The 27,525-nt window shown below is 36.4% G+C and overlaps 1 protein-coding gene across 1 annotated transcript in view; it reads right to left on the minus strand.

Moving 5' to 3' along the window:
* The window catches only part of KCNH7 (potassium voltage-gated channel subfamily H member 7), a 398,074-nt gene that overhangs the window by 12,181 nt on the left and 358,368 nt on the right, over positions 1-27,525 (minus strand). The window contains exons 9-13 of the mRNA XM_074363205.1: positions 22,644-22,896; positions 19,475-19,680; positions 17,576-17,675; positions 10,553-10,816; positions 5,577-5,745 (exon numbers count right to left, since the gene is read on the minus strand). Coding sequence (XP_074219306.1) covers positions 5,577-5,745; positions 10,553-10,816; positions 17,576-17,675; positions 19,475-19,680; positions 22,644-22,896 — 992 coding nt within the window. The remainder of the gene's footprint in view (positions 1-5,576; positions 5,746-10,552; positions 10,817-17,575; positions 17,676-19,474; positions 19,681-22,643; positions 22,897-27,525) is intronic.

Genomic DNA, 27,525 nt, shown 5'->3' on the forward strand with positions numbered 1-27,525 from the left:
TGAGACCGTAGACCACCTCTGTCAACATGACTTTGTTGTTCCAAAAAACTGTGCCTGGGAAACATAAGTCCAAGTGGATAAATAACTTTACTCCTTCAGGAAATTTCTATAGGTCAACTCACTGGAGATAGCCATCTGCTCTTTTGAAGGAATAACTTGCTTAATCAAACAAATTTTATTTATCCATATTTGCTTCAAGGTCTTCATTTCTCTGTGTCCATTCATCCTGAACTTTGCCCAAATCCACTCAGTTTCCCACCTTGAAAGGCCCAGGCTCCAAAGTCCAATAAATATCTTATTTCTTCCTTCCCCTTAGGAGATAATACTTAAGATCCTGTCGAGGTGGCCGTCTCCCTTCGTGCAGTGATTTTGAATACTGAGTTTGGTTTTATTAACTTGTAATCTGATATTTGGGATAGTTCAATGCAACAGATTGAATGTTTATGTCCTCCCAAAACACATTTGTTAAAATCCTAATCCCCAATGTGATGGTAAAAAGTGTGGCTTTAGGGATGTGATTAGGTCATGAGGGTAGCACCCCATGAATGGCATTAGTGCCCTCCAAAACAAGACCCCCAAAGAGCCCCCTTTCTTCTACCATGTGAGGACACAGTGAGAAGACAGCCATCTATGAACCAGGAAGCTGGTTCTCACCAGACACTGAATCTCCTGGCTCTTTGACCTTGAACTTTCCATGCTCCAGAAATGAGACATAAACATCTGTTGTTTATAAACCACCCATTCGACTGTAGTTTTGTTACAGCAGTCCAAAACGGACTAAAACATTCAACAAAGAGGAGCTTTACTGAAGGATTTCTTTACTATGCATAGGTTGTATTTTCATGTTTAGGATTAGGGTCTACTGGCTTAACTGGAATGGACTCTTCTAATAACACTGAATAATCTGCTCTACTCTGTAGGAATTATAGAGAAGTTTGAAAAAGTCCAGCTTGGTCTTTAAAAAAGAAAAGAACAACCCAGTTTTATAACTTTTTTGTCAGTGCAGTGTTGGTGCAGCATATGCCACCCCAAAATATGCCACTTTGGCATATTGATTCTTTTGAGCTGTAGGCACTTGGAAAACAGCAAATGCAGGGAGAGGCTTTCTCTGAACTTCCCTTAGCTGCCTCAAGGCAGATCTTCCAAAAGGAACTCAATTGTCATAAATCCCCTCCCTGGAAGTTTCAACAATCAGGGAAGATTGACTTTTGTTGCAGGAGAGGAGTCTAGAAGTTGACACCACAATAAGACAAACTTTGTCACAAACCGTCATACCTCCCATCTCTTCTGCTAAGGGCCCATACATCTGGCCTAAAAATTAGTTTCTCTCCTCTAAGAGAACTCCATCCCCCAGCCCATTTCCCAATTAAGATGCTGTTTAATCTTGAATTCTAAGCCACTTCAGGGAGTTACTCATTTCCCCCGAGTATCTCCCATGTGTCCATGAGGTATATATGTTAATAAATTTATGTTTGTTTTCTCTTATGAATCTGTCTATTATTTTACAGGTCTCAGCCAAGAACTCAGAAGGGTAGAGGGAAATTTATTTTTCTTCTCCTACATCAGCATAGCTATACAGCAGCATAAAATGGAAGTTTTCATTCGCTGTTCAGAGACCCACAATGTACCGGGCACTATGTTCTGCAAGGGATGCAGTCAGCACCGAAAGCTTTTACACCCTCTAGGGCCTCCCTTCTCAAAGTGTGGTCAAATCTGAGAGCTTGTTAGAAGGTAGAATCTCTGCCCATTCCAGACCTAGACTTAGAATCTACGTTTTAACAAGATCCCTAGGTGATCTGAATGCACATTAAAGTTTGAGAAGCACTAGGTTAGGATCAAGTGTTAGTGATTTCCCTAAATATGTATATCTGTAAGCATAACATATAAATATGTAAGAGCATTTCGTATGTAAACCTTTAACCCTGCATATAGTTTAATTGGCTATTAAAGCAGAAAAGCAGCAGCAGCTAGGACGATTCAAGATAGACAGTTTATATTTGTTTGTATTGCACTGTGTACTTGATATGTGTATTTGGATGAAACAAATGGGGTAGAAATCCACAGTTCTATATTTGAACAGAAATGCTGAAGCTAAATAGAGTAGGTTCAAGTCTAGAAAGTGTCCCAGGATTCTCACCCTGCAAAGTCGAAGTCTAAACTGAGCTGCCCTCTTCAAATTTGTTTTCTATACTTTTGCATTCTAGAGTAAAGTGGAGGAGAGAGGTTGCTGGAGATGGCAGTGCAGTAAAAATGTAATATTTTGGATTTTAAATCCAAAAGGGGCTAAGCTGTGTTAGGCAATAAAATGTGAAAATTTCAGAGATAAATAGAAAGACATTAGTTAAAGAAAAGAAGTATGTTAATGAACATACAGATACTACGAACATGCCAAAAAAAGAGATTTAGTTGCAGTTTGGCTGTGAAAAAGTTTCATATAACAATAATTTAAAAGTCACTGTGATAAAATAATTATTATTACCAGTGGGCAGTTGCAAACCAAATGGATGTATGTGCCCTTAAAAGTTTATAGTTTCAGCCCCAAGAAGTACTAATAACACTTATTTTCAGTAATCTTTGGCTTACACTAGCAGCAATGATTGGCACCCATGACAAGGCAAAAAGGGAACTGTAAAAATCTCAATTTTCATTCTGAAAAAAGGTTCAAATCAGGAAACACAGAAATATATGTAAAGCGGGAGAATATGTTCAGATGAATACCAATAATATAAATGAAGTTCATTGTTAATCAAATTTCACCTAACTACAACACTCTCTATTTTGAAGCATATATATACTCTCCACATGCATTACCTCAGTCTTTACAGAAGTATTTGCAGGCACATATAGGTCAAAGAAAAAGGCAGCCTGGAGAAACTTAAATGACTTGACCCAGGCATCCTACTAGCAGCTAAGTAGCAGAGTTAAGACTTTAGTCTAGGTTAACCAGTTTCAATTGCTGTGTGAGTATCATGCCGAAAAATCACTGCTGTCTCTGTTATGCATTCACTCACTTTTTCATTTACTCAAGGAATTGAACACATACTATATGTTTGTCAGTAAAAGAATGGGCAGTCATTTTCTCTCAGTCATAGGAATCAAAGACATTCAAGTTCAGAGATCACACATAGCAATTCTTTCGTATGTACAGTATATATTTCTATATATGTTATGGGTAAAAGGTCCATGTAGCTTGGTATAAATAGCAGGGAGAGATAGCAAACATATTAATTAGCCAAATATGCTTTTATGATTAATAATAAATATTATCATGGCAAGTTCTTATATCTTAATTAGGAATTACTGACTCTTAAGTCAATGATAGTCTGTTTTAATATTCTCAGCTATTATTTTACAAGACTTGCATTTGGCACTTGGGAATGCAATACAGACCTCAACTTTTACTTTTACACTTTGGTTAAATTACATGAAAACATGAAATACAAAATGAAGTCTTTAATTCCTGCAATATTTTCATACTTGTGTTTGAAATTAAAGCATACAAATCAACTTCAGTTCACTAAGTTGTAGGTTTTCTGATCCATTTTGTCTGTTTTAGTTCCTAATTCATTTTCATTGGTAATGTATATGTGTGTACATACATTTATATGTTTACTGTATTATTTGACACTGTTTAATTCTGGCATAAAGATTTTAAAAAACAATAAAGCAATGAACAACACCAATAAGACACAGAAGAAAAATTAAGCTTAGATAGTTAGCTTATGTGATATAAGCAAAACTCATAGAATGTGATAAGTACAGATAATGAGTAAGCAAGTAGCTTGTTAGACACGGGCAGAATTCATAAAATGTATTAAAGACAGCATGCTAGCAACCTACAAAACACCCCAAAGACAGAACAGAAATATGATGTAACAAACCAGAGCATGACTTATACAAGGAAAGAGATGAAAAGAACAAATTATTCTCTGTCATCTCTGGGCAGATGACTGCCACCCTCAAAATTAGGTCACCCACTGATGACACACACATAGTATGAATCCTCATGTTCTTTACCTATAAAAGGCCAATAAAACACATGGCTGTACGGCAGGCTAATTGAAATGCCATAGCTGTGGCCAGGTATACTTGACCTTACATCTCTGTGACACAGTGTGTGTCACTGACACTGTGTATTTTTTTCATCTGTGGACCCCTTTTGTGCAAACCTCAACTTTGGTCCTCATAAACACACCATCAGCAGGGAAGGCTGACACAGCATAAATGAACACTGCGTAAATCAGAATTCAGGTAGTGTGGTCCTGTCACCATGCTTGCTTATTATTAGAGATGTGTTAATTGTTCCATCTAACTCTCCTCATCACTCATTGTGTGTTTTAAAATGACAGCAAATCCTGTGATTTGAGAATTTTGGTTTAATCCATACAGTTTTCTGTCTCTGACCCCTGGAATACCTTGTCTGGTGGTGAACCTGGAAGCTACCTTGAATCAAGGTCACTTTCCACATGTAACACAACTAAAGTAGCTATATTATACTCACATATCTTTTTTTCCCCCTGAATCTCACTGACCAGTTTAATTTTGAGTCCATGCAGTTTTGGGTTAAGGGGTTCCATCCTTCCTAGAACCAAAATTTATTCCTTTTCTTATAAGGTTTTAGATCGGGGTTGGGGGGAGAGGTGAATTAGGAGTTTGGGATTAACACATACACACTACTATGTATAAAACAGATAAACAACAAGGTCCTACTGTATAGCACAGGGAACTAGATTCTATATCTTGTAACAGACTATAATGGAAAAGAGTCTGAAAAAGATTATGTATACATATAACAGAATCACTTTGCTGTACACCTGAAACTAACACAACATTGTAAATTAATTATACTCCAATTAAAAAAAAGAAATTATATAATCATAAAAAAAATACATTGGTAAGGCCCATCCATGCCAACATTAACCAATAAGATCAAAGGAAGGGAAATTTTGACCTACAGGCTGAGTAGATTCAGGCCTCATTTTCATTTCTGATTCATTGAACAAGTTGGGAAGAGACCATGTGTTAAATAAATGAATGAATTTGCCCTCCAAAAACTGTGCGTAGATCAAAGATGGAGAGGATCTGGGCTTTAAGTCTGTGGGATTTTCAACTCAATCACATTTCTGACAAGCTTACTGAATAACTAAATGTTTAAATCACTTTGTTGATTTTAGAAAAATGTTATAACACATAGCTAAATTACCTAGGAACCAGTAAAGAATGTAAGAGAAGGACTTAAAGAGGAAGGTTGTTAGTCAACAAGCTAAATATGAATTATTTTGAAGGGATTAAAAAAAAAGGTTTTCTTTGGCAGCCGGTGCTGATGATATACTAATTTTATGGCAAGTAAAGAAAAAATAGGATTCATGCTGCCAGAAGTATGAAGATTTCTAAATAAATGCTCCTTGCAAGACAGATTAATAATTCTGTCAACCTCTACTCTTATTTTAAATAAATAAGTGTATAAAGAGGCTATGAGTTCTATGGCAGGATGCATGTGCTATTCGCAAGGAGGAAAAGCAGATGCAGCCAAGGGCTTGGCTTGTGTTCTCCCTTTGCCTGGCTACTGCTTATACCTGTTAAGTTGTTCTTGAAGCAAATCTAATCTTTGCTCCACTTCTCCGTATGTGAGGTCACTTTCGGTTTCCGAGATCCCCCAAGCCGCTCGCTGAAGTGCTGAGGGACTGGACTCGTCAGCCTGAGTCCCAGCATTCTCTCGTTCCCAGCCTCTTGGGTCAGCGATGTCTGTGGGAAATAGCAAGGTGGACGTCAACTTCTTTGGGTGCCCGTTTGTAGCAGTAATACCGAGACATCCACGATACAAGCAGGAAGGGATCTTGAGGTTTAACTGGGAGACAGAGAACTAGAGTGACCCAGGGACCTGTCCAGGGGCCACGACCAGTTGGTAGCTGAGTCCCACCCACCCTGACCCTTTCTGCCACCTCTCGCATCTATTTCCATATGAATAAAAACATACAACTGGGTAGGAGTCTTGAATAAAATTTTGCCTTCTTTCTGTGTCATACTAAGAGGAAACAGGGATGGCCAACCCCAAATTCTGGTTAGACAGCCATGATTTGGTGCTTTTATATTTGGGAAGAAATTGCACCCTGGTATGCACTGCTCCACCTCAAGACAGCGATTTTAGGACACTTTACCTCAGAATAATTTGCATACTTCGTGATTTAGAGTGGGCTCAACCAGAGAGAGCCATGGGGAGGTGCTGATCTGCAGAGGGCTTCCTTTAGGGTCAACCCAACTCAAAGTAGAGCCAAGGAGCCTTGAGCTGTTAAAGATGGTAACAGTCCTGAAAGTCCTGTAGTCCCATGACACTCTTCATGTTTTTATGTTTCCTTGTAGCTCCTCCTGCATTGTCCTTTAATATACTCACATTAATTTCCTTTATTTTTTCTTGTGGCCCTTTTATTTAGAATATTTTTATGTTACTATACTTTCAAACATATTGCTCATCTGGCCAAGTCCATTTTTCAAATATTCTGTGTGTCTGTTCTGTGCCAGACACTCTGCTAAATGTGGAAGTGTTAAAGACGAAGAAGACATAGGCCCTGCATTTGAAGAATTCAGTCTAGCAAGACTTTGATCACTTTTCATAGAGAATCATTTTCTAAGCCTCACTTAATTTTCTATTTCTCTTGCAATCTGTGTTTGCAAGTTATCAATATTTGAGGGCAAAAATAGTATCTTACTTTTTCTTTTGTCATATGCTTTTGATGGCTTTTGCTATGCCTTCTTACTCTCTACATTTCACATATCTAAAAGAGTACTTAAAATGATTAACAGGTTGGAAAATAAAACCCATGAAAAAAATACTAGTGGAATTGGGAGTTTATTTCAGAGACAAAGAAGGAACATCCTTTCTTCACTGGGAGGGCTGGTTGGAGGCAATGACTACCTAAAACTGGTCTTTAGTTTCACATGGAAATAGATTTGAATAACAGGAAGTGGTTTTGATTTGATAGAACTTTTTTTTCCCCCTTTGGACAAGTAGTTATGATTAAACAGTGGCAAAAGTTTTGCCAAGTTAAGGAACTTATATCTTTGACTATTTAAAAGTCTTGGATAGAAAGTAATTGATTTGGGGAGAGTTAGCTCAGATTCTAGAAATAAGGAACAGAATTTGTAGGACTTGTTCTCTTTTTTGGTAGGACTTCTTTTGAAGTCCCTTCCTTTCCTACTGTTTCTCCAAAAGTACAGTCAGATAGCTCAAAAGCATCCCCTTTCCCCAGGTAGCAGACAAAATGTCTGTATCCTTTCTTCGTGGTTTTTCTATCACTATACACTTATCATTGACTACACAGAAGTCTCCAATGAGGTGGCAACAATTTCTGCCTAAGTTGGGTGAAGTTATAACAAAAGTATTAGCATATCCACAGACAACATTAGAAAAATATAAGGTCAGGGTTCCTTGTTCTATGGAAAAGGCTAACAGACCTTAGAGTGGTTGCTATGAAGTCTACAGAGGTTCTCTGTGATTAAGGACTCTTCTCCTATGGAATCCTGGTGTTCTGCTTTGTTTTTTAAAGTGATGACGTATAATTTCTTTTGATACTTTACCAAATACGACAAATGAAAATGAACACAGAAAAATGGTATTGCTGGACTTTTAAGTAATATATTAGCAAATTTTCACTGAAAAGTATGATTTATTATTCACAAACATGTGACCCTATTTAAAATGCAAAACAATAATGTAATGTTTTAGTGCACCAGGGTTTCAATTTTGGGGCAGTATGTCAAATAAGCATTCAGAACACACGTACAAATGTTTGGTAATGCCAGTGTTTCTCCCTGTCTAGACAATAAAACAAAAACAGTAAAAACTGATAGACTGGAAGTTACATATTATGCTCAAAAGTTTTGTGGTAAGAAACTTTACAGAATTTCCACTTATGCCTAATAGTTCTCTCATTCTCAAATCATATATAATACACTGATTTTTAAATAACAGTGGTGAATCACATGAAATAAATTATGTAGGATTATATTTTTTCTGCAGTGCTCAAGAAAGAGCCTGATAATCTTCTCAGCAAAAAAGGATAAAGATAAATTATTAGGTCAAGGCTTTCTTGATTATAATTTACACTTATATTAAACTCTGGATATGTGTGATTAGCTTGTTTTAATAACAACGTGGAAGAAAAGGAGTTCAAAGAGGAAATCCTGTTTAGTGGTCTTAATCAACATGAACATCCTTGTAGATACTTTCTAAATATAGCTCAGAAAGAATCTGCACTTGGTTGCCTTGGAAAATGTTGCTATAGTTGCAAGGCACATTTCTGGAAATGGATGAACAGAAAGTAAACTTTCACTTTGCTCTGGGTACACAATTTTCCTAGACTCAACTTTTGACCTCAATCTAAGTAGGATCAGAGTCCATTTAATTCATTTTTTTCTTTTTAATTTTGTCTAAGGTCCTCCTTTGTTGGATTCAGCATGACAAATGCTAGAAATGTAAGTGGCATTTCCTATTGATAATAAAACTGAAATTTGTGGGGATTTAGTAGTTCAAATTGCAGCAGTTACAGCTACACCCTACATATTCAAATTTTTGAACACGCCACAGTACTTCACCTTAAAAAAATCACTAGGGAATGAAATTTGCAGTGAATAAAGTTTTAGAATTCTCCATTCATTGATCGTATTAGTTATCCAGGTTAACCATGTGTCACACTGATTGACTCTATATAACATCAATTACGCTTATTCAATTGACATGCATATTTAACTATGAATATAAAGGTAATTATTCATCTGACTAGGGATTCCACTGTAAATTTTTGAAAATTAAAATTTGTAGATATTAAAATGATTTGTTAGAATACTATCCTTTTATTGTGCATGTAGAATAGCTGATTTAAAATAACTGGAAGAAGTGGCAAAGAAAAATGTAAGATGAAGGCATGACACTGTCAGCAAGAGTCACTATAAAGTTGAATAAAGTCCCCAAAATATATCTTCAATGACTTGTCATTTGAGACTCTTAAGACTCAAGAGGAAAACCACTTTAAAAAAATCAGGTTCACGTTATGATGACTTTTGGAGATAGTAAGATGGTTCAGCAAGTTCTTCAGAACTTCTGACTTCCATGATGCAACCTTTTTCTATATTTAGCACTTCCCAGAATCCACTTTCATAAATAACTAAAATGGGACATTTGATAATCACATCTAATATTCCATTCTTCCATTGTGATAAATGAGGTACTATTTTCATTCACTTCATCAAGATTTTAGATTGTCCAGAGAACATTTGCATATATTCTTAGCTTATTTCAACTTGGGGTCATGACAAAAGCTGATTTGATAAAATAGGAAAAGTAACTCTGGAAAAATGTAAAGCCCAAACATCCGAAGAGTCCATAAAACTTTTGTTGTCAGATATAGTCGCTTCAAATAATGGTGGCAATGATAGATAATATTTACTTACTCTGTGCCATAATATTGTATCCTGTCAGGTCAAGAACATCTTATTTTTCTTTCATTTCTGTTATATTCTTTTGATTTTTTTGCTACACCTTCTTCATTTCTACACTTTTGTATATCTAGGAATATATTCAATGATTAAAGCGTTAGAAGAAAAAAATTCTGAGAAAATACTAAACAGGTTGGGAATGTTATTTCAGAGGAAGTAATTTATGCAGGTTATCTTGTTTAATAATCACAACAGACTAGTTGGTTAGAAAATATTATTCCTACTTTAAAGATGTGCAAACTGAATCTTAGTAGAGTCTGTCCAGTTACTTACTAAAAGACATACAAGGAGCAAGTCACAGAGTTGGAGTTGGAAGTCAGGCAGTCTGACCCAGACCTCTTCTTGCACCCACTTAAGCTAGATTTAACAAGATCTGTAGATCTAGCTCCTGTTATGCTAAGCTAACTGTTCTCTTATGTGCTAACCGTCAGCTTTCCTGAGTTTTCCATCCTTTAGCATCAAATCAAATCTGGGTATGTTGATCAAACACGATGACCCAGTTCGTGCATATTTTCTATGACAAAACCCAAATATTTAGGTATTCCCCTTAAACGATTGTGTTTAAATGAGTTGGATCACGAGCATACTTTATTTAGGGGCACTTCTCCCCATTTTCTCATAATTCCCCATAAACTGTAATTTCTTTGGTATTTATTATAGTGTTATTGCATTGGCCTTTCATTCTATAAAACAAAAGGGTTGGAGGTGAGGATAGGTACAGAAAATACAAATAAGAATCAAAGGGTTAGCTCTCTTCAAATAGTCACTGATCCTGTCTCACCATGAATCACTAAAATAGACATTCCCCGTGTTGTATGTGGCATTATGTTAAGTCTGACTGGTCACACAAAACCTCCTATGCTATCATTGGAAATAATTACCACTATTCCAGAATTGAGCAAACACTTTGTAGATGACCTGAGATTTGAACTCTTTGCAAATCTTTCATGAAATCCAAGGTTAGATTAACATGTGTTGGTATGGGTCTTCATTTGTGAAGAGTCACCATTTTGTGATTCGCACTCAGAGAGACAAACTGATTTCTGAGAAACTTGATTACCTTTGCAAGAGTGACTTCGTTTACCTATGTGAATTCTTCCTGAGGTGGGCACTGTTTCTTCAAGACCAAGTCCTGCTGCTTTCCCTATTCCTGGAGGAGAATCTACAAGTCCTGAGAAGAGAGGCTTTTGTTCGTCGTCAATGGAGGAGATGAAGGATGACGATCTGCTCTTTTTCTCTTCAAAGTGTTTCTTGGAGCTCTGATAATGTCTTATCGTGTCTACAGAGTCTTCGGGGTCATTTGTAGTGCTTTCTTTGCCAAAATCTATCAAATAAAAGTTATTTTATAGAAGATAATCAAATGTGGGACTGCAAATTGCACTATCTAGTTATATATATAGTACCCTTTTAATAGTGATGATCTTTGATATAGAATTTTTTTAAGCCACCAGAAAAGTTATTTTATTCTTTCTCTTTTTTTCCTACTGAAAATGTAGCTACTTAAGGAGAGTTTGTTTTCTTAATTCAAGGGACATTAGATTATCTTAATGAAATACATTATTCATTTCAAAATTAAATGAATACCTGTAGTGGTAATACTGTTTATACCTCAGGAAAAAAAAAAACTGTAGGGTAACTTAAACCTTATTTTTACATGCTCAACAGTCATTTGTATTCTTAAAATCTGGTGCACTATCTCTTTACAGAAATGAAAAAGGGAAGAAAAATGTGTCTCAGTTCTAAATATCACCATTGTGCAGCTTGTTGTTTATTTGTTTTCAGCTTTCACGCCCTCTCATCTGTGGTGGCCATTCACATATTGTGGATGTCAAAACTGGATGCCCCCTGGTGGTAAGGGCTGGCAGGCGGAATTTCAACCCTAGTTCAGTGCATATATTGGCCTTGGCATCAAATTCCAGGCAGTTTAGTTGTGTAGCACATTGCAAAGAATATAAAGCTAAAATACAGTAATTAAGGTGGGTTTATCTAATTACATTAAATCCAGGAGTGCATATTGGCTATTTTATACTGAAATGTCAGGATAATTTCAGCCCTGAAGGTTGTGTTAGAATATAATTCAGCAGGAAAAACTCAGAGACAAAGCCCAGAACTGGTTTCCATTAGTGTCCTGGGGAGACAGTATAATTCTCCATCTGGTTACTGCTAATAACTAACCAACATTCTCCAGAAGGTATATCATTTTCTAGAGAAATGCTTAAGACAGTGTCCCCATCTACTCTCTGCCTGGTTATGCTTTCTTTGTTATTTATAGAAGACCAAGTGAACTGATTTAAGGCCACTTCAGAGAAACTTCCAACTGTTTTTTAAAATTCCCATATGGCACAGAAATTAAACAGATCTTTTTCTTTTATTTAAAAAGCATAATTTAAAATATAAGAAGCCAGAAAGCAGCCCAAGGTAAAAATGGATAGAGTTTTAAAATGAGCTTCATGTGAAATGGTTATTAAGGAGTTAGTTTACATCCTACCAATTAAAGTTAAATGTAGTGGAAGCAGATTGTTTAATTTATTTTCTTTAAGATTTCACACTTGCTCGGTGATTTCATCATTACTGAGAAGACTGCAGACCTTTCCAATCTCAAGCACTGTCGACATCATTGATTACTCAGTGTTCCTTATATGTCTCCACTCAACCACTAATCTAGTTGGTTATAAATATTAGGTCAGCTCTTCTTATACAGACCCTTTCTAGTGTCACTGGCACAGCCCTCTTTAAGCCTCTAAACTTCATTCTTGCCGTCTTTTCCTCTGTTTCCTTTGATTTTAACTTCTCCCCTCCTGAAAACTTGATCAGCATCCCCACTTTATGAACAAATCATTTCATTCCTTAAAAAATAATCGTTTCCAATTTTACGCTAGTAAAGGTTAAAAAAAGAGAAAAGCTTCTCTCTTCTAAATTATCCTCATACTTGCTAAGTAAATTGCATCAATTTGCTGCCCCTAAGTAAAACTTTGGGCAGTTTGGGCACCGATGGAATTTGAATCAGCAAAAGCTTCTCATTGTCCTCAAAATGCTTTTCCTTTACTTTCATGGAAACTTTTCCAGCAGAATCAAATGTAAAGTGAATTAACAACTAATTCATATGTCTCCAACTGAGTAAGGATAATGCTAACATAGATATTTGTAATGAATGTACATCACCAATTATTAAATCACATTGTCTCTTTGGCTTGAGAGGTCTGTGAGTCCTCTGTAGATGTGTAAAAACCTCACACACAGTAAAATGTTTTGTCCCACCTACTATATGAGCCTTGGTCTTCGTTTACTAAACTATGGCTTGAGTTTGGATGCTGAAGGACAAATTCATCAGTTAACACATATTTTTAAATTGAATTATAACTTGCTGATTTCAACTCAGGAACAGCTGTTCACGAAATGTGTTGAATGAGGGATTATTATTTCATTCTCTAGTAAAATGGAGCAAATTATTTCATATACATGGTATCTAAATCCTTTAGGCAGAATTTCAGGTAAAAGCAGGGTCATGAAAGAAGAAGAAAAAGTTTCATATCCTTGAATTTTTCCAAAACATAAGGGAAATTACTGCACATTTAGCTCTGTGTTCATTGCCACTGGATGATCACCCAGCTGCTTCCTGGAACCCAGGCCATGAGAACAGTTTCTCTAATGCAGCCCAACTGCAATGACATTTCTCTGTTCCATACTAGATAATTCAAAGCTTCATATTCAATCATTTAAAATGATAGTTGAAATGACAATCTATTTGTGAATTAAAAATGGAAACTGCTCAGGCTTAGACTGCAGGTTACCTAACGGAATACACGAAACTGGGCTGAAACACATTATAATTAGCTTCCAGGTACCTCTAGATTTTGATGGCTTGTTCCATTTCTGTCTTTTCCTTGTTAAACTGGGCTACTTAACAGACATTAAATAGTATGAGGTACTATTTTTTCTTGATGTTATTCTTAATGCTGTTTTATTATTATCATTTCTTAATGCTATTTTCTGAAATGTTAAGTAGAAATGGTATTCTGAAGGCAGTAATCTGAGTTTTTACATTTTCCCCTTTGCTAGAAGTGAGACTATATAATCACTTCTGTTACCATCACTTTGCAAAGAAAAAATTTGTCTGTTTAATTAAGCCTCAAGTTTTTCTGATTTAGATGACTGAAACCATTTTTTTAAATCCCTTGTTTCTGTAGGCTGACAGTTCATCTCCTTCCCTTTCCTCACAGGATACAATTCTAAGGTATTTGTGATTTGCCTTGTGAATGTCTCTCTGGGTTCAGAACAGACTGACGAGCACTGAGTGAATGTCCTGATGGAGTGGTTGACCCATCCATCTTAAGAATTATTACATAAAATTCTTCCACTTCAAACAACCTGGAAACAAATGCTAGAGCTCTTTCCATCTTTCATGGAGCCTTTCTTTCAGATTAACTATCATTTTTAATTTGCCAGACCCAACAGGTGGAAAAGAGAGGCATTTAATGTGCTCTCTTAGCACTGGCATTTAAGATCTCCTCCTGGTAACAATTTTGAGGTAAGTTGAGCATTTTCCAGCTGAATGCATTAAAAAATTTATTTCATTGAAAACTAGAGTCTAAAATAAATTTATTCATTTGATTTCAAGTGCTTCAGTTCCTCTCCAGCTTCAAAGAATGTTGAAAGATAATTAGTGTCATTTTTCTATTTAATACATATGAAATTTATCTTAAAAATTAAAATAAAGATACACTTATATATTACTAAAATGGATAACAAGAGCTAATCATTCTTTGTTATTGGAGAAGATATTCCAAAGAGATGCGAAAGTAATTCCATTATATTTAAAGGCTTAACTTAATAAACTTAGAATTTGACCCACCCCTATTCTGTAAAACAAAATTTAACAGTGTATATATTTACTCCTTATATATATCTTTTCTCTTTAAATATCTCCTTTTAAATGTAAGCTCCTTAACACTCTGAGGTAGGCATGATTGAAGGTGGAGGGGCTGGAGATGAGAACTGAAGAACTGAAGGGCTCCGGTGTTTTGTTGAATAGGTTATGAGTGGTAATTGCAAGACTCAACCTCTGTCTGTCTCCAGCAGCCAACCACGCGTTCTTCCCTCTGGTTCTTGTTGCCTCTGCTAATTAATTCACAGTCATCAGCGCTCTTGGATATTTGCCTCAAGGTATTGTTTCAAATGAGAAGTAAACTAACTCTAAGTAAGCAATACATTTCATGGGCAGCTTTTAGCTTATGTACCTGCCATATTACTTAGTATCAGTTATCTTCTGAAAGTTCTCTGTTCTTTATACTTACTTACATGCTTTTTTCTCCCAGGTATTGGTTCTACATCAGGAAGTATAGAATGAGTAGCCCCTTCAGATCTTTGGATTGTGGTGATTAGGGCTAAAATGCATTCAGCTAATTTTTGAACTCACCTTTAGCACCATGGAGTCCTGAAAACTGGAATAGGCAACTCTCAGGCTCTGGATAACTGAAACTAATTGTGTTTTCATATTGACAAAATCATGCTTATTCACGGACATACGAGGAAACTTCAAAGAGTTACAGGCAGGCAAATCCCTTACCATCTACACTTTATAAAATGGGCCTCACAAACTAAGCCTATGATTAAAAGAAAAGTTTTCAGAATCAACAGAAATGTCTAGTTGCATGAGCACAATATAAACTGTGACATGCTCTCAGTGCCTTATCATGAGATAAAAACGTTAGATTATTTAGCTTGAGTATGAGGAAGCTAAACAAATTGAAAGAAGATTTAATAAATCTTCAATTGTATGGGGAATATTATTATATAGACAATATTGTCAAGCTGTTCTTCCTTTCTAGTGAGATCAAAATATGAGATTAACTTCAGGATAAGGGATTTAGATTAAATCGATGGAACAGCTTGACGATAATGGTTCTGATTTTAGAAAAAGTCACCAGGAGAGTAATGAAGGACATTGCAGAAATAAATTATCACCTATCTGTGAGAGTGCTTTCTTGTTCTGCAATTAGCCAGAGGATTCAACAATTTGCCTAATTCAACAGATATTTATCAACCATGCTCTGCAAAAGGAATCTACGGTTCAGTAGAGAAAAAGGACAAATTCACCAATAACCATTGTACAGGGCAGATTTTGAACACAGAGATCTTCCTTGACTTACAGTGGGGTTATATCCCGATAAATCCATTGCTAGTTGAAAATATCTTAAGTTGAAAGTCAGTGTAATACACCTAACCTGCGAAATATCATAGCTTAACCCAAGTTTACCTTAAACCTTCTCAGAACAATTACATTAGCCTACAATCAGGGAAAATCATCTAACACAAACCCTGTTTTATAGTAAAGTGTTGAGCATCTCATGTTATTTACTGAATACTGCCCTAGAAGTGGAGAACAGGCTGGTTGTAAGTTTACGGGTTGTTTCCCTTGTGATCGCGAGGCTGACTGGGTGCTGCAGCTCCCTGCTGGCACCTAGCATTATGAGAGAATATTTTACTGTACATTGCTAGTGGGGAAAAGCTCAAAATTCAAAATCTGAAGTATGGTTTCTACTGAATGTGTATTGCTTTCACACCATTGTAAAGTCAAAAAATTGTAAGCTGAAACATTGTAAGCGGGGGACTGTCTGCATAAGGAAAAAAAGTGCCTTAGGATTTCATAAAAGAAAGAAAACATACTTTTGAAGAAGTCAAGAAAGAGTTTCATGTTGAATATCACTGAACATTAACTTTGACAAAAATGTAATTTAATAGATGAAAAAGTGGTTTGTTATGGCTGTACGTGTATGTGTGTGTGTATGATTATTGGGAGGTAAATTCTGATTAAGGGAATGATATAAGCAAAAATACAGAAATGATTCACATGGAAGAGAGGGCAGCTTAGTTCACTTGAAATGCAGTGCAGGTTAAAACTAGTCGATGAGCTCCCCTTGGGAGAGAATTCAGAGAGAAGAGAAGAGGGCCAAGAAAAGAACTTGGATTAAGAAGGCAAAAGAAGGAAGAGAATCACATGGAAGATGCTCAAATGCTATTTCATGAACTCATTCATTCTTTCAACAGATATCGGTTGAACACCTGCTACGTAGCAAGCATTGAAGCCTCAGGTGACTAAATATTGCCCATGGGGCTTATGATCTAGGAGCAGACATCATTGATTAAATAAGATGCAAATAATATAGAAGTACAACTGGAATAAACGCTGCAAAAGAAAGGAGCTGAGGGGGGAAGGCCAGGTTAGGGTAGCTAAGGGAACGATGACATGAAATAAGACTGAAGAGGTAGGCACAGAACCACCCTATGAAGAATTTAGGGAATGGGAATTCCTTAGAGGGCTTTAAATGTGTGTATAACATAGTATAACTGCATTTGAAAAAAAAATCACCAGTAGTCCAGTGTGAAGAATAGATGGGCAAGTTGGGAAGGTGAGTTAGAATATTGTTTTCGTATCATGGTAGCTTGAGTCAAGAGTTGTGGCTATGAAGGTGGAGAAAAGTGAACCAAAAGCGACCTAGTTTGAAAAGTAAATGGATGTGCTGGAGGTAGCAATAATAAGATTTGTTGCCAGTGTTGCTGGAGAGGTTGAGAGAAAGTTGGCTCCTAAACAGATATCTAGTTTGTGCAATTGGTTGAATGGTGGTGCCATTTAAAAATATGTCCACTGATGGAGAGACAGGTTTCCAGGGGGACATCATGAATTTAATTTAGAAAATGTTGAGTGTGAGCTGCCTGTGTGATTTCAAGTAGATGGTTTAACAGGCATTTGGATATATGGGATTGATGCTCAGATGGTCTGGAATGAAGATGTAGATATGCACCTTTCCTACATGAAAATACAATTAAATTATGGGTGTAAATGAGATTGCTCAGGGAGAGTATGACATAGAATAAGAAGAGAAGAAAGCCTAGAACCGGGTCTTGAGAAACATCCTTGAGAGCTGACCATCAGAAACCATATCATTAGAGACTGAAAAAGGCAAAGGGTTTGGCTTTCTAAAATCTGAATAAAGTTTACCCTTGAAATCAGAAGTATGTGACCACTTAAGTAAGGAGAACTAATAACCATATGCTTTTAAACTTTAAAAAAAAAATGTGTTACCTTTCTCTCCTTCACTATCAAATGACAATTTCCTTCTTCGTAGTTTACTGTTGTCTCCTTCAGAATCATTCATGGACTGTGATCGTAGTAAGAGATCGGCCTTTATTAATGGAATGTGAAGATAAAATGGAAGATTATTCAATTTGAGCATAATGTATTATCAGCAAACTCTACTATTTCATATCATTTCAACCACTTTGAGACAATTATTTGATTACAGGCAAATAGCTACAATACTTTGCTTAATGGTTGTCTCTAAATTATAAAATAGACTGATAGGATAATTCTAGTGGTTTTACCATCTGATGGGGAAATCATAGTTGTAGAAGTTATTTATCAGAAATGTTTGGGGATGATGTCAACATTTAGAGACAACATATTCTTTTCTGTGGAAAGTATTTTATGTAACTTGGTAAAGTCAAAATAAGAATAACACTATTTAAGAAAAACTTTGCAGAATCTGTATTACTGCAGAGAAAAAAGTATAAACTAATTATAATTAGCTATGATGTTTAAATTACATGGTAATGGTTGCAAGGTTAAATTTCACAACAATAAATAGAAGGTTGAATTCAATACACACTATGCTCTGAACCCTTTATTATTTTTGTTCCTCGTTCCTCCCTCCTCTCTCTTTTGTAAACAAAACTGAAAGTTTCCAAATAAATAAAAAAAGGAAGCTCCTCTTTTATATAGCTGCTGCCTAAACTTTTTATGTAACATTTACCTTTTATCTGAGATAGATGTTAGTTGTTCTTCAAAGCAAAATCAGAATGAGGTTGGTGACATTAAACTGGGATTTAATAAAGTACCGAATTAAAATCATTATAAAAAAAAATGCTCTTGGTAACTTGAACTTCTTACCACCTCAGTATTTTTCAACTTTCCAGTGTTTTGAAAACAAGTAATTATCTGAGCTGATGCTTCAGGTTATCAGATGATACTCTGGTGACCTAAACATCTTCAAGTTTGTCACAGTACCTGGTAATGACTATTAACTCCAGGTGGGATTAAATCTTTTAACACTTTTACCAAGCTATCGACTTGAAGGTCTTTTTCCCAGAGACTGTTAGCATGCAAATACACTGGCAAATGTCAAAACATTGATTTCTGACAAAAAGAGTATTCAGAGTTGGAGTTGAGGTTACAGGCTTTTGGGAGGAAGGGAATGGAGGAATGACCTAGTAATAAATTGTGAACTGCAACATCAGTTCTGTATTCTTAGAATACTGGTAGACCATAAGGACCCATTTTCACGGTGGACAAGAGTGAGGAATTTGAGGGCTGCACTCTCAAAATTCATCCTGGGTTAAATCACATGCAAAATCATTTGAAATATTATTTCTATTAGAGTATATGTTATTCATTCTTCATCACTAATTTTGACTCAGTTATAAACCTGATTGATTTATACTTCTGTGATTTAGAAATTGTGTTAAATATGGACCTAAACTTCAAGAGTTCAATTCTTTAATAATTACTGAAAAGATATTGGTAACCAATATATGGTGTAAATAATAGCTGAGAGAATATATTAACCTCTGTATGAGATAAACTCTTTTAGGAGATTTTCCATAGCCTAGAATCACCCGTTTATTACAAATAACTGGCATGCTTAATATAAACCAGGGCTATTTTAAAATCAAGTATATCACCTAAGATTTCCTAAAAAGGTCAGATTTTATTGAACTACTTAAAGTTATTCAATATACTTGAAAGTAATTAGACTGAATTCCCTCCCTATAATTTGGAAATTCCAATAATAAGTCAGCTTTTCCTTTCAAATATTCAGAATTGGTTAAGATTGTTTACACTGTTTCACTTGATCTTTCAGGAGTATCTGGGCAGTCCAAGAATAAAATAAAATGTCACAGTACAAAAACAGCAGGTAACATATACCTTTGCACTCTCATGCCTTAGGTTGAAAGTCAGCTCTAAGTTTGTGAGAAAGTGATCAGAAAACTCAGGGTACATATCCAAAACCTCTAGCAAATCTTCTCTCTGGATCTTATGCAAGTCACAGTATGTGAGGGCTCTTACATCTGCATTAGACTTTCCAGGCTTGGCATAAAGATGAACCATTTCTCCAAATATATCATTTTTTCCTAAAAAAGAAAAAGAAAAGGGGAAAAAAGGAGATAAAAGGAATCTGAACTTGATGTTTTCCTTCTAGAAGTAGAGGGGGACTACTGACCAATCCCTGAACCCAAAATTTCAAGTGTAAGACCCTACAGCCAACAGACACTTGGGAAGCAAAATTCCAGTACCTCATACCTACTGTCCCAGTCGTGTTTGTTCGCTGACAGGAATTTTGCCTCTTAGAGCCCTGGTCTTGGTATAACCCCTTTTATACCCTTGTTTTGATTATTTGGCCAAGCATCTAGAATACAGCAAAAATGGCTTTAGTCTGCTATGCCACACACCACTAGAAACGGGTCTTGCCAGTGGTAGGTAAGTAGGTCTAATTTTGTCAACTCAGGCATATGGGGAAGGCTGTGGTGAGTCAGATTCACAAACTTTCTGTCTCAGGATGGTCTCTGGAGGTGGTGCCCAGCATGAAGTTATGGTGGAACACTTTAACACTTAGAAGACTAGGGGTACAATGTAAACACACCTCTTTCTTTTAGGAACCACTTTTGGACTTGCCCTTAATGAATGTATTCCATTACTTAATAAATCTAGCTATATTTTCACAGCATATACAGTCATGCTTTTTGACTGTATGACCTTTATTCTAAAAGTGTGTCCTTCTTGCTTTCTCATCAAACCTGGGGTTATTTCAGTGTTTGGCTTCTGATGAGCCCTTCCCATCACCTCTGCCTGGCCACATGCCATCTCTTTTCCAGGCTCATTCAGTGATGAGGGTGATAATGACGGCAGCAACAATCATTGAGGACTAAGTAGGTGTCAGGCGCTGTGTCAGATGCTTAGGTGTATTATCTCACTTGATCCTCAAAATAACTGTATGGAAAAAAATTACTAATTATTATCCAAATTTGATGAATATAGAAAGAGGATTAAAAAGCGTTAACGGATTAGGTCAAGGTCACCTTCTTAGTTGGGTGAAGCAAAGGGAGGGAGAGAGTAGCCATGACTAAATCCCATGCATCTGACTCCAGTCAAAATCTTTATACACACTTGACGTATTTAATCTCCTCCCAATATTTTCCCTGAATGTCATGGCACTTAGATTTTTCTGAATGTCAAGTTACTTAAAAATAGTACCTATGGAATAAATGCATAATAACTACTGATAGATTATTGATTATATGATTTTTAAAAGTAGCCAATGGCAGTGTAAAATAGTACCTTCTTACTATACCCTAAACCTTCTTTTCAGATTTAGAAAATGCTCCCTGGATCTATTACTTTAGTTTTTTGCTGACAAGTTCATATATACCTGACTACGGAAACTATCAAAGACTTTAAACAATAAAGTTCTAAGTTAAAAAAAAACTGTAATGTTCTTATTTTAAATGTGAATGTAACGGGGAGAAATCAGATGCCATATCTTTATAAGAAAAACTGATGTTAGAGAGAATACATTAACTCTAGTTTAAATAAATTCTTAGCTTTTCAAAAATAGAATGAAAAAATCAATTTCTGAAAATGTTAAGCGCAGATGTACATGGAGAGGGGGACAGAAAAGAAGAATCTCTTGAAATGTTTTCTAGTTTTGATACTTCAGTGTAGATACTATCACAGATCAGATCAGCTCTGAACTAAATTCGGCCTGAGCTTTCTGTTTTAATTAGCTCTCATGACTGTAAACGAGCAAAGAGTAAGCCAGTCAGCGAGCAGAGCTTATCTATACTCTAAAATGACTATTTTATAAAGCAGGAAGGCTTGTCACCTTGTAGAAGTTAGGGCTGGCTGATCTGAAGATCAGGAATGCAGTGAAGGATGCTCCCTCCCTGGCAATATACCAGAGCAAACTGTCACGGCCAAATCTAGTGAAAACTCCAATTTATTGTGCAGCTGCTGAGTGATTTACACTAGGCTTTTATTCTTCGCCTACTTGTTGGACTGCAAGCCAAATTTGTGCATCTTGTCAATTTTGGAAAATTTTCAAAAGCTGGCATCATAATAAAATTACCAATATAGGTAGGAATCTCCCCAACGTCTTCGTCCATGGATTGGGACCTGTGCTCTGCTAGACTCTGGTTCAACAGAGTGAAGAAATCAGACAGCCTCCTTGTCCTTTGCATGTTAACATCAAGAGTCGAGTGAAAGGAAATCATTGAGTTACATGTTATTTAAACAGAACTAGATTTAACCCACAGGAAAAGAACAAGAAGTTCACACGTTCACAAATGTGAGGGGTGGGTGTTCCCATGGGGAGACTGGGCTTAAACCTACGGGCTGAGGGTAGGAGAGGAGAACTGACCTCATTTCTCTCTGTTCCTGTGCTCTTCTCTATTGTTCTAATAGCCCCCAAGAAATCCTACAAATTCACACTGACTACACTTATTTTTGAAGAGGCAGATTGGATAGATGGACTTTCTTTTGTAACTAAATCAGTTTAATTTACTACTAATTTTAATTTCATCACCTTTAATCCTTAGGTGTTAAGTTCATAGCTCTACGTCACCTAAGTAAGGACGCATATTATTCTGTTTGAGGGATACAGCAGGTAAAGTGCATGGCAAATAGATGAAATTCATCAAAATATATACCCAGTTCATGACAGGGCTTTGGCACATGCTAGCAACCTTGCTTACTATGTATACATTTTATTTAAGATGTTCAGGGTTCAAACATGAATCCAAGATCCTCTACCATGAAAAGGAAAATGCTGACTATTTTCATATATTTGGCCTTAAATGTTTAAGTAACTGACAAGAATGGAAGCATTTACAAATCAGAGAAAAAGTGAGACAGTCAAGAAAACATTTTCTGCAAAGTGAATTTGATTTAATAAATTAATAATAATAAAGCTTTAAAATTACTCATCGGTCTTCAGTAGTACTCATAAAAAAATAGGAAAGTCCTCTTTCCTATCATTCTAAACTACGCGTTGCATAAGCTAATACGTGAATTTGTGACCATCCAATTCAAAAACACTCACCCAGAATAGCTACCACAATGTCATCTTTGAGGATTTCAATGGAGCCTCTGGATAAGAAATAAAGTGCAGTGAGGACATCCCCACAGTGAACCAGGGTGTCTCCTGGAGGTGCATGAGTGGTCTTGAACTTCATTGCCAAAGCTCTAAGGCAACCTTTACTTGCCCCCCGAAAGGCTTTGCAGTTTTGCAGCAAAGTCTGGTTGAGATGCAGGCAGATGTCAGCTTGTAAACATTCTGGGAAACCCTTTAGGACCTGAAGAGAAAAATAAAGAGTTTCATACTACCAGTGCACAGGGTACCTCAACCTAAAGTAAAGTCTATTTTTTGTTCACAGAACCACAAGTGTAGTAATTGTCACACAGGAGTTCTTACAATGCTCCTACCTAGCCTACCTTAATGAATACTACGTTTGCTAAACATGTCAGAATTTCAACTCAAATACTTGTTCACTGAATCATTAACTGCAGGCATTCAGACTCAACACAAATGCTGTCTCATTAAAATGTAATGCCTACAACGTTTCACACTGCTTCTCGTTCCCTGCATCATGTTATGTAGCATCATACTGGGCACAGATATAATGCAATGTGACAATTAGTAAGACATCACTAATGAAAGGTGGTACAACTAGAAAGACAGCCTTCTGAAGGAATCTCAAGTTGTTTGGATTGCTACCACTCAGTTATAATTCATAAAGATAATGATCTGCAAATAGCCATGGTATTTGTAAATGTCATATACCAGAGAGTGGCTCTTAGCTAACAATACCTGGAATATTTGTGTTTCATATGAACATTATTACTAAATATTTTGATAAGCACTGAAAATAGAGAAAGGGAAGAAGAACAGTAAATATACTTCAAAAGTCTAGTTCAGTTTAAAGAAATGGAAATTGGGCCAGAATTTACAACGCACACATAAAGCTTCTAACAGCTCCACTGTTTTGATAACCTATTCAGCGACCAATTTAAAACTTGTAGACAAGATTAAACAATAGCTTGTGGCAAGTGCTACTCATTCTAAGCTGAATAAAATTTTACGTTATTTTATAAAATTTCCAGTATACAATGGATCAAAGATACTCAACACTTGCTTCTCTGCATGTGTCTTAGCTATTTTGGGTGGCACATATAGATTTTAATTCTTATGTTGTTTTTCCTCTGTCAGTAGAAATAGATTAATTTCAATGTGCTTTGGAGTAGAGGGAAGAGGCATTATATAGAGCCTGATAGTGTAATTTTAGGATTTCCTGTCTTTCTGGGTCAACCTTGTTATTGCTGCCCACTATCGCTAAAAGTAACAACAAATTATTTGTGTAGATAATTCAAATGCGTGTGGCCCATAGAGGAACTTCAAATTAGATCACATTTGAGTTAATTTACAATTTTTACTATTTTAAATATTAAGGCAGCTACAGGATCCTGTGTCTGCACACCAACTGTGTGATGCAATTGTTTAGACTGACTGTTTTATGATACAAGAGGCTCAGTGAGAGACTTGGAACAGAAGGGCCACTGTTTCTAATCTTGTTTCCTTCATTGCATAGTCACCACAGGAACGAGTCAAGGATGTTTTAGGAGAAAAGCCACAGAATATGAGTCCTGGTCATGAATTTGCCACAGGTTGATGCTTGCACAAGTCACTTCATCCATCTGTGTTTCTTTACCAGAGAATAAGAGCCTTTTCAATATTGGAATTTGTCATAAGTTACCATTAAATAGTGTGCCAATTGGAAGACACTGTTCACCCAGCTTTGCACAGCTGTAGAAACTCAGGCATTTATCCTGAAGTTTCTGTACTGTCTGGCTCAGAGCCAACAGAAATGAGCTCTCCTCTGTCTGATTTCCTGGGCACTGACATGAAACTTCTCCTCTTACCTGTAACCTTCACACTTCATCTACATGCCTGGACTCCTGTCAGATTTCCTACAAGGACTGGTCACCTTTCCAAAATGATAACTTGCTGAGTCTTTGCCCATTTCTGCCTTGGGAGCTGGAGACTCTTTTCCCACTTTTTGTTGGGATCATAAATAACCCTGTTCCTCCCATGGAAGCCACCCTCTAGGTTGCTGATCCTTCTACCTGTCTAAACTATCACACTGGATTCTTCGGCCGATGATGCCAGACTAGTTAAGCTATGTTTGGACACTGTTTTCTAAAATGGGGCCACTTTATTTGGAGGTGCTGTAATAGGAATACACTCCAGTTCACTGACTTCTTAGCATATGATTTACTTTTCCTCCCTGAAGCCCACTATTACAGTCTCAGCATAATAACTCTCAGATGTCCCCACACAGATAAAAACGTAAAGCACATTACACCAAGTAACAAATTAGATATGCCTAGTTTTCTCTTAGGATTTGGCTGTAATATGGTACAAAAAGGCATTTTATATTTCACATAAGTGGGTGAGCTATTGCTACCATTATAGTAGTTGGAATGAAAATACTGAGCTTACAGCTGCTATTTATGTCATTTTCCTGAAGTTTCTCAGTTATACTTTCCAAGTATAGCCTGATTATAGAAGCCTAAATCGTGCACGTGTATGTATGTGTGTGCGTGCGTGCGTGCGTGTGTGTGTGTGCGTGCTTTGAGATGGAAAATGCAGATGAGCTAGAGGTAGGGTTGTTTACTTCTCTGGGTGTGATACAAGCTATGGAATCAGACAGGCATGAGCTCAAGTCCTAGTGCTATCCTATCCCTTACTAGCTGTGTCTTTGGTCAAGTCGCATTAAATTTGATTATATCAGTCAATTAAATTTCTTGAAATTCAGTTTCCTCTATTGTAAAGCTAGTATCTACCGCAGAGAGTTGTGCCCACAATTAAATGTAATAATGAATGTAAATCATTCTGTGCATTGTAGATGTTCAATAGAAGGTTTATTTCTGACTTTTTCTGTGGGTTTTTTTTTTTTTTTTTTGTAAGACATGTTTATTGTTCCTAAAGAATGGATATGCTCTCTTTAGCTAGAAATTGAGAGGTACAGTGCCCAAGGTTCTTCTCTTCGGTCTCTTTGGTGAATAGAAAATTCACCACTAAATTCTGTGTTCCATTGACTTAAGAGAGTTTTCCTTTCATCGCTCTAACTTCTATTTCCTGTTTCTGACTTGTGTTAAATATTTTGGCTTACTTGCACTTAGGTTTTCACTGTGAGTTGTCTTAAATCCTTTTTTTGAAAGTAGTCCGTTACTAAATCAATTTACAAATGTGTTCTTGGGATTCCAATACTCTTGGAATCATCCACAAAACCTTAAGAGCACTTGAGGAAGTTTTTCAACATCATTCTCTTCTCAAGTGTCCTTGTCAAGTGTTGTCAGATCCTAACATTCATCCTATTAGAAGTGACAGTCCCTGGAAAGAATGACCTCTAGTAGGAGGTATCACAGAGTTCCATGCAGAGACCTTCGTTTGCATGGGGGGGAAGATACATAGATACTGGCATGAAGGACTCATCTAGATTAAAGAATTCTCCTGGGGCGTTAGCCCTTAAGTGACTCTTAATTTTCTTAAGTCACCTACATATAGATCTCTCAGGTAAAATTCAATAGAAGTTAAGATTCAGTAATTGGATCTTTTCCTAGTCCCGAGGTTTTGATGTCCTAAATAATTGAAATTTAGGTTATGCCTAAGTAAAGGGATTTTAATAGGGGAGTTAAAAGAGATGGAGCTGTACTGGAAGAGAGACAGAAGAACACTGAAAAGAGGGGGAAGAAAGGATAGATTTAGGTGCATTTTTACTCAAGGCACTTTTTCCATTGGTCCCAGCCATGTTGCCTTCCTCATTTCTGATTGATTGTCCTTTTTTCTCTGAGGTTTGGTTCCTCTGCTAAATTACCTGAACTTCCTCATTTAACACTCAGATATTGGCATTTTATCAGGCCTAGCAGATCCGGCTACATAAAGTACCTATGTCAAGTACACAAGTACAAACCAGGACACAAGCAGGTTTAGTGATTATTACAGTCATGTCTGCTACACGCTACACAACCTTAGTGTCTGTCAAGCTCTGGAGCAGCTGTGACGGTACACAGCACCTCCCACTGTGCATTTGGAGCCATTGTTTTATCGGATTAGCCTGATTTCAAAGATGGAGCATCATCCAAAATCAGTTTCATGGCCTGCAGCTTGGAAAAGCAGCGCTCATTCTTTTAGGAAATATTTATTAAGTATTTACTATATACCAGGCACTATGCTAGGCATAGGAGCATAACAACGAATAAAACATATTCTGAAAAATATATTTGGCTCTCAACCCTCTAAATATTTGCCCAGATTTTAAACAACATTATAGGGTTATCAGAATTTCCCACACTTTGTTTTTCATGCCAAATTTGGACATTTATAATGTGCATTAAAAGGACTATGGTGGTTCAAAGGAACCCTCAAGGTACCAGTTAATTTACGTGAGTAAAACGCTCTAATTTTACTTTTCTAATATAGATTCACTTGGGGGTAGATTTTTTTAAACTTCCTGAAGTTCCAGAAAATTTTTTCAAGGCTGGTAAAAATTCCATGTCTTAATTATGATATAAAGCCACTTGAATATTTTATAAATGTAAGATTAACTTCTCTTAACTTAAATTTAGTTAGATAAAACTCTTTGGAACTCTCAAATTATGTAAGACAAATGAGGTATTTGTTCTTTTAAGTGAATATGAAATGCTTTCTGTGACTGTTAAGAGAAATCAGTCCCACAGCTTAGTACTAGAGAATCTAGAGTTTAGGGACATTTAAACAAGAACTACCCAACAATCACAAAACAAGACAGAAGTATTAAATCAAAGTAAAACTGAAGAAATTACACAGAGCAAAAAATGGAAGTAACTATTTCACAGTAAGCATCTATCAAACATGATCAGACATGAATTCAGAAATATTCAGC

Source organism: Camelus bactrianus, chromosome 5 (assembly GCF_048773025.1).
Source record: "Camelus bactrianus isolate YW-2024 breed Bactrian camel chromosome 5, ASM4877302v1, whole genome shotgun sequence".
Lineage (NCBI taxonomy): Eukaryota > Metazoa > Chordata > Mammalia > Artiodactyla > Camelidae > Camelus > Camelus bactrianus.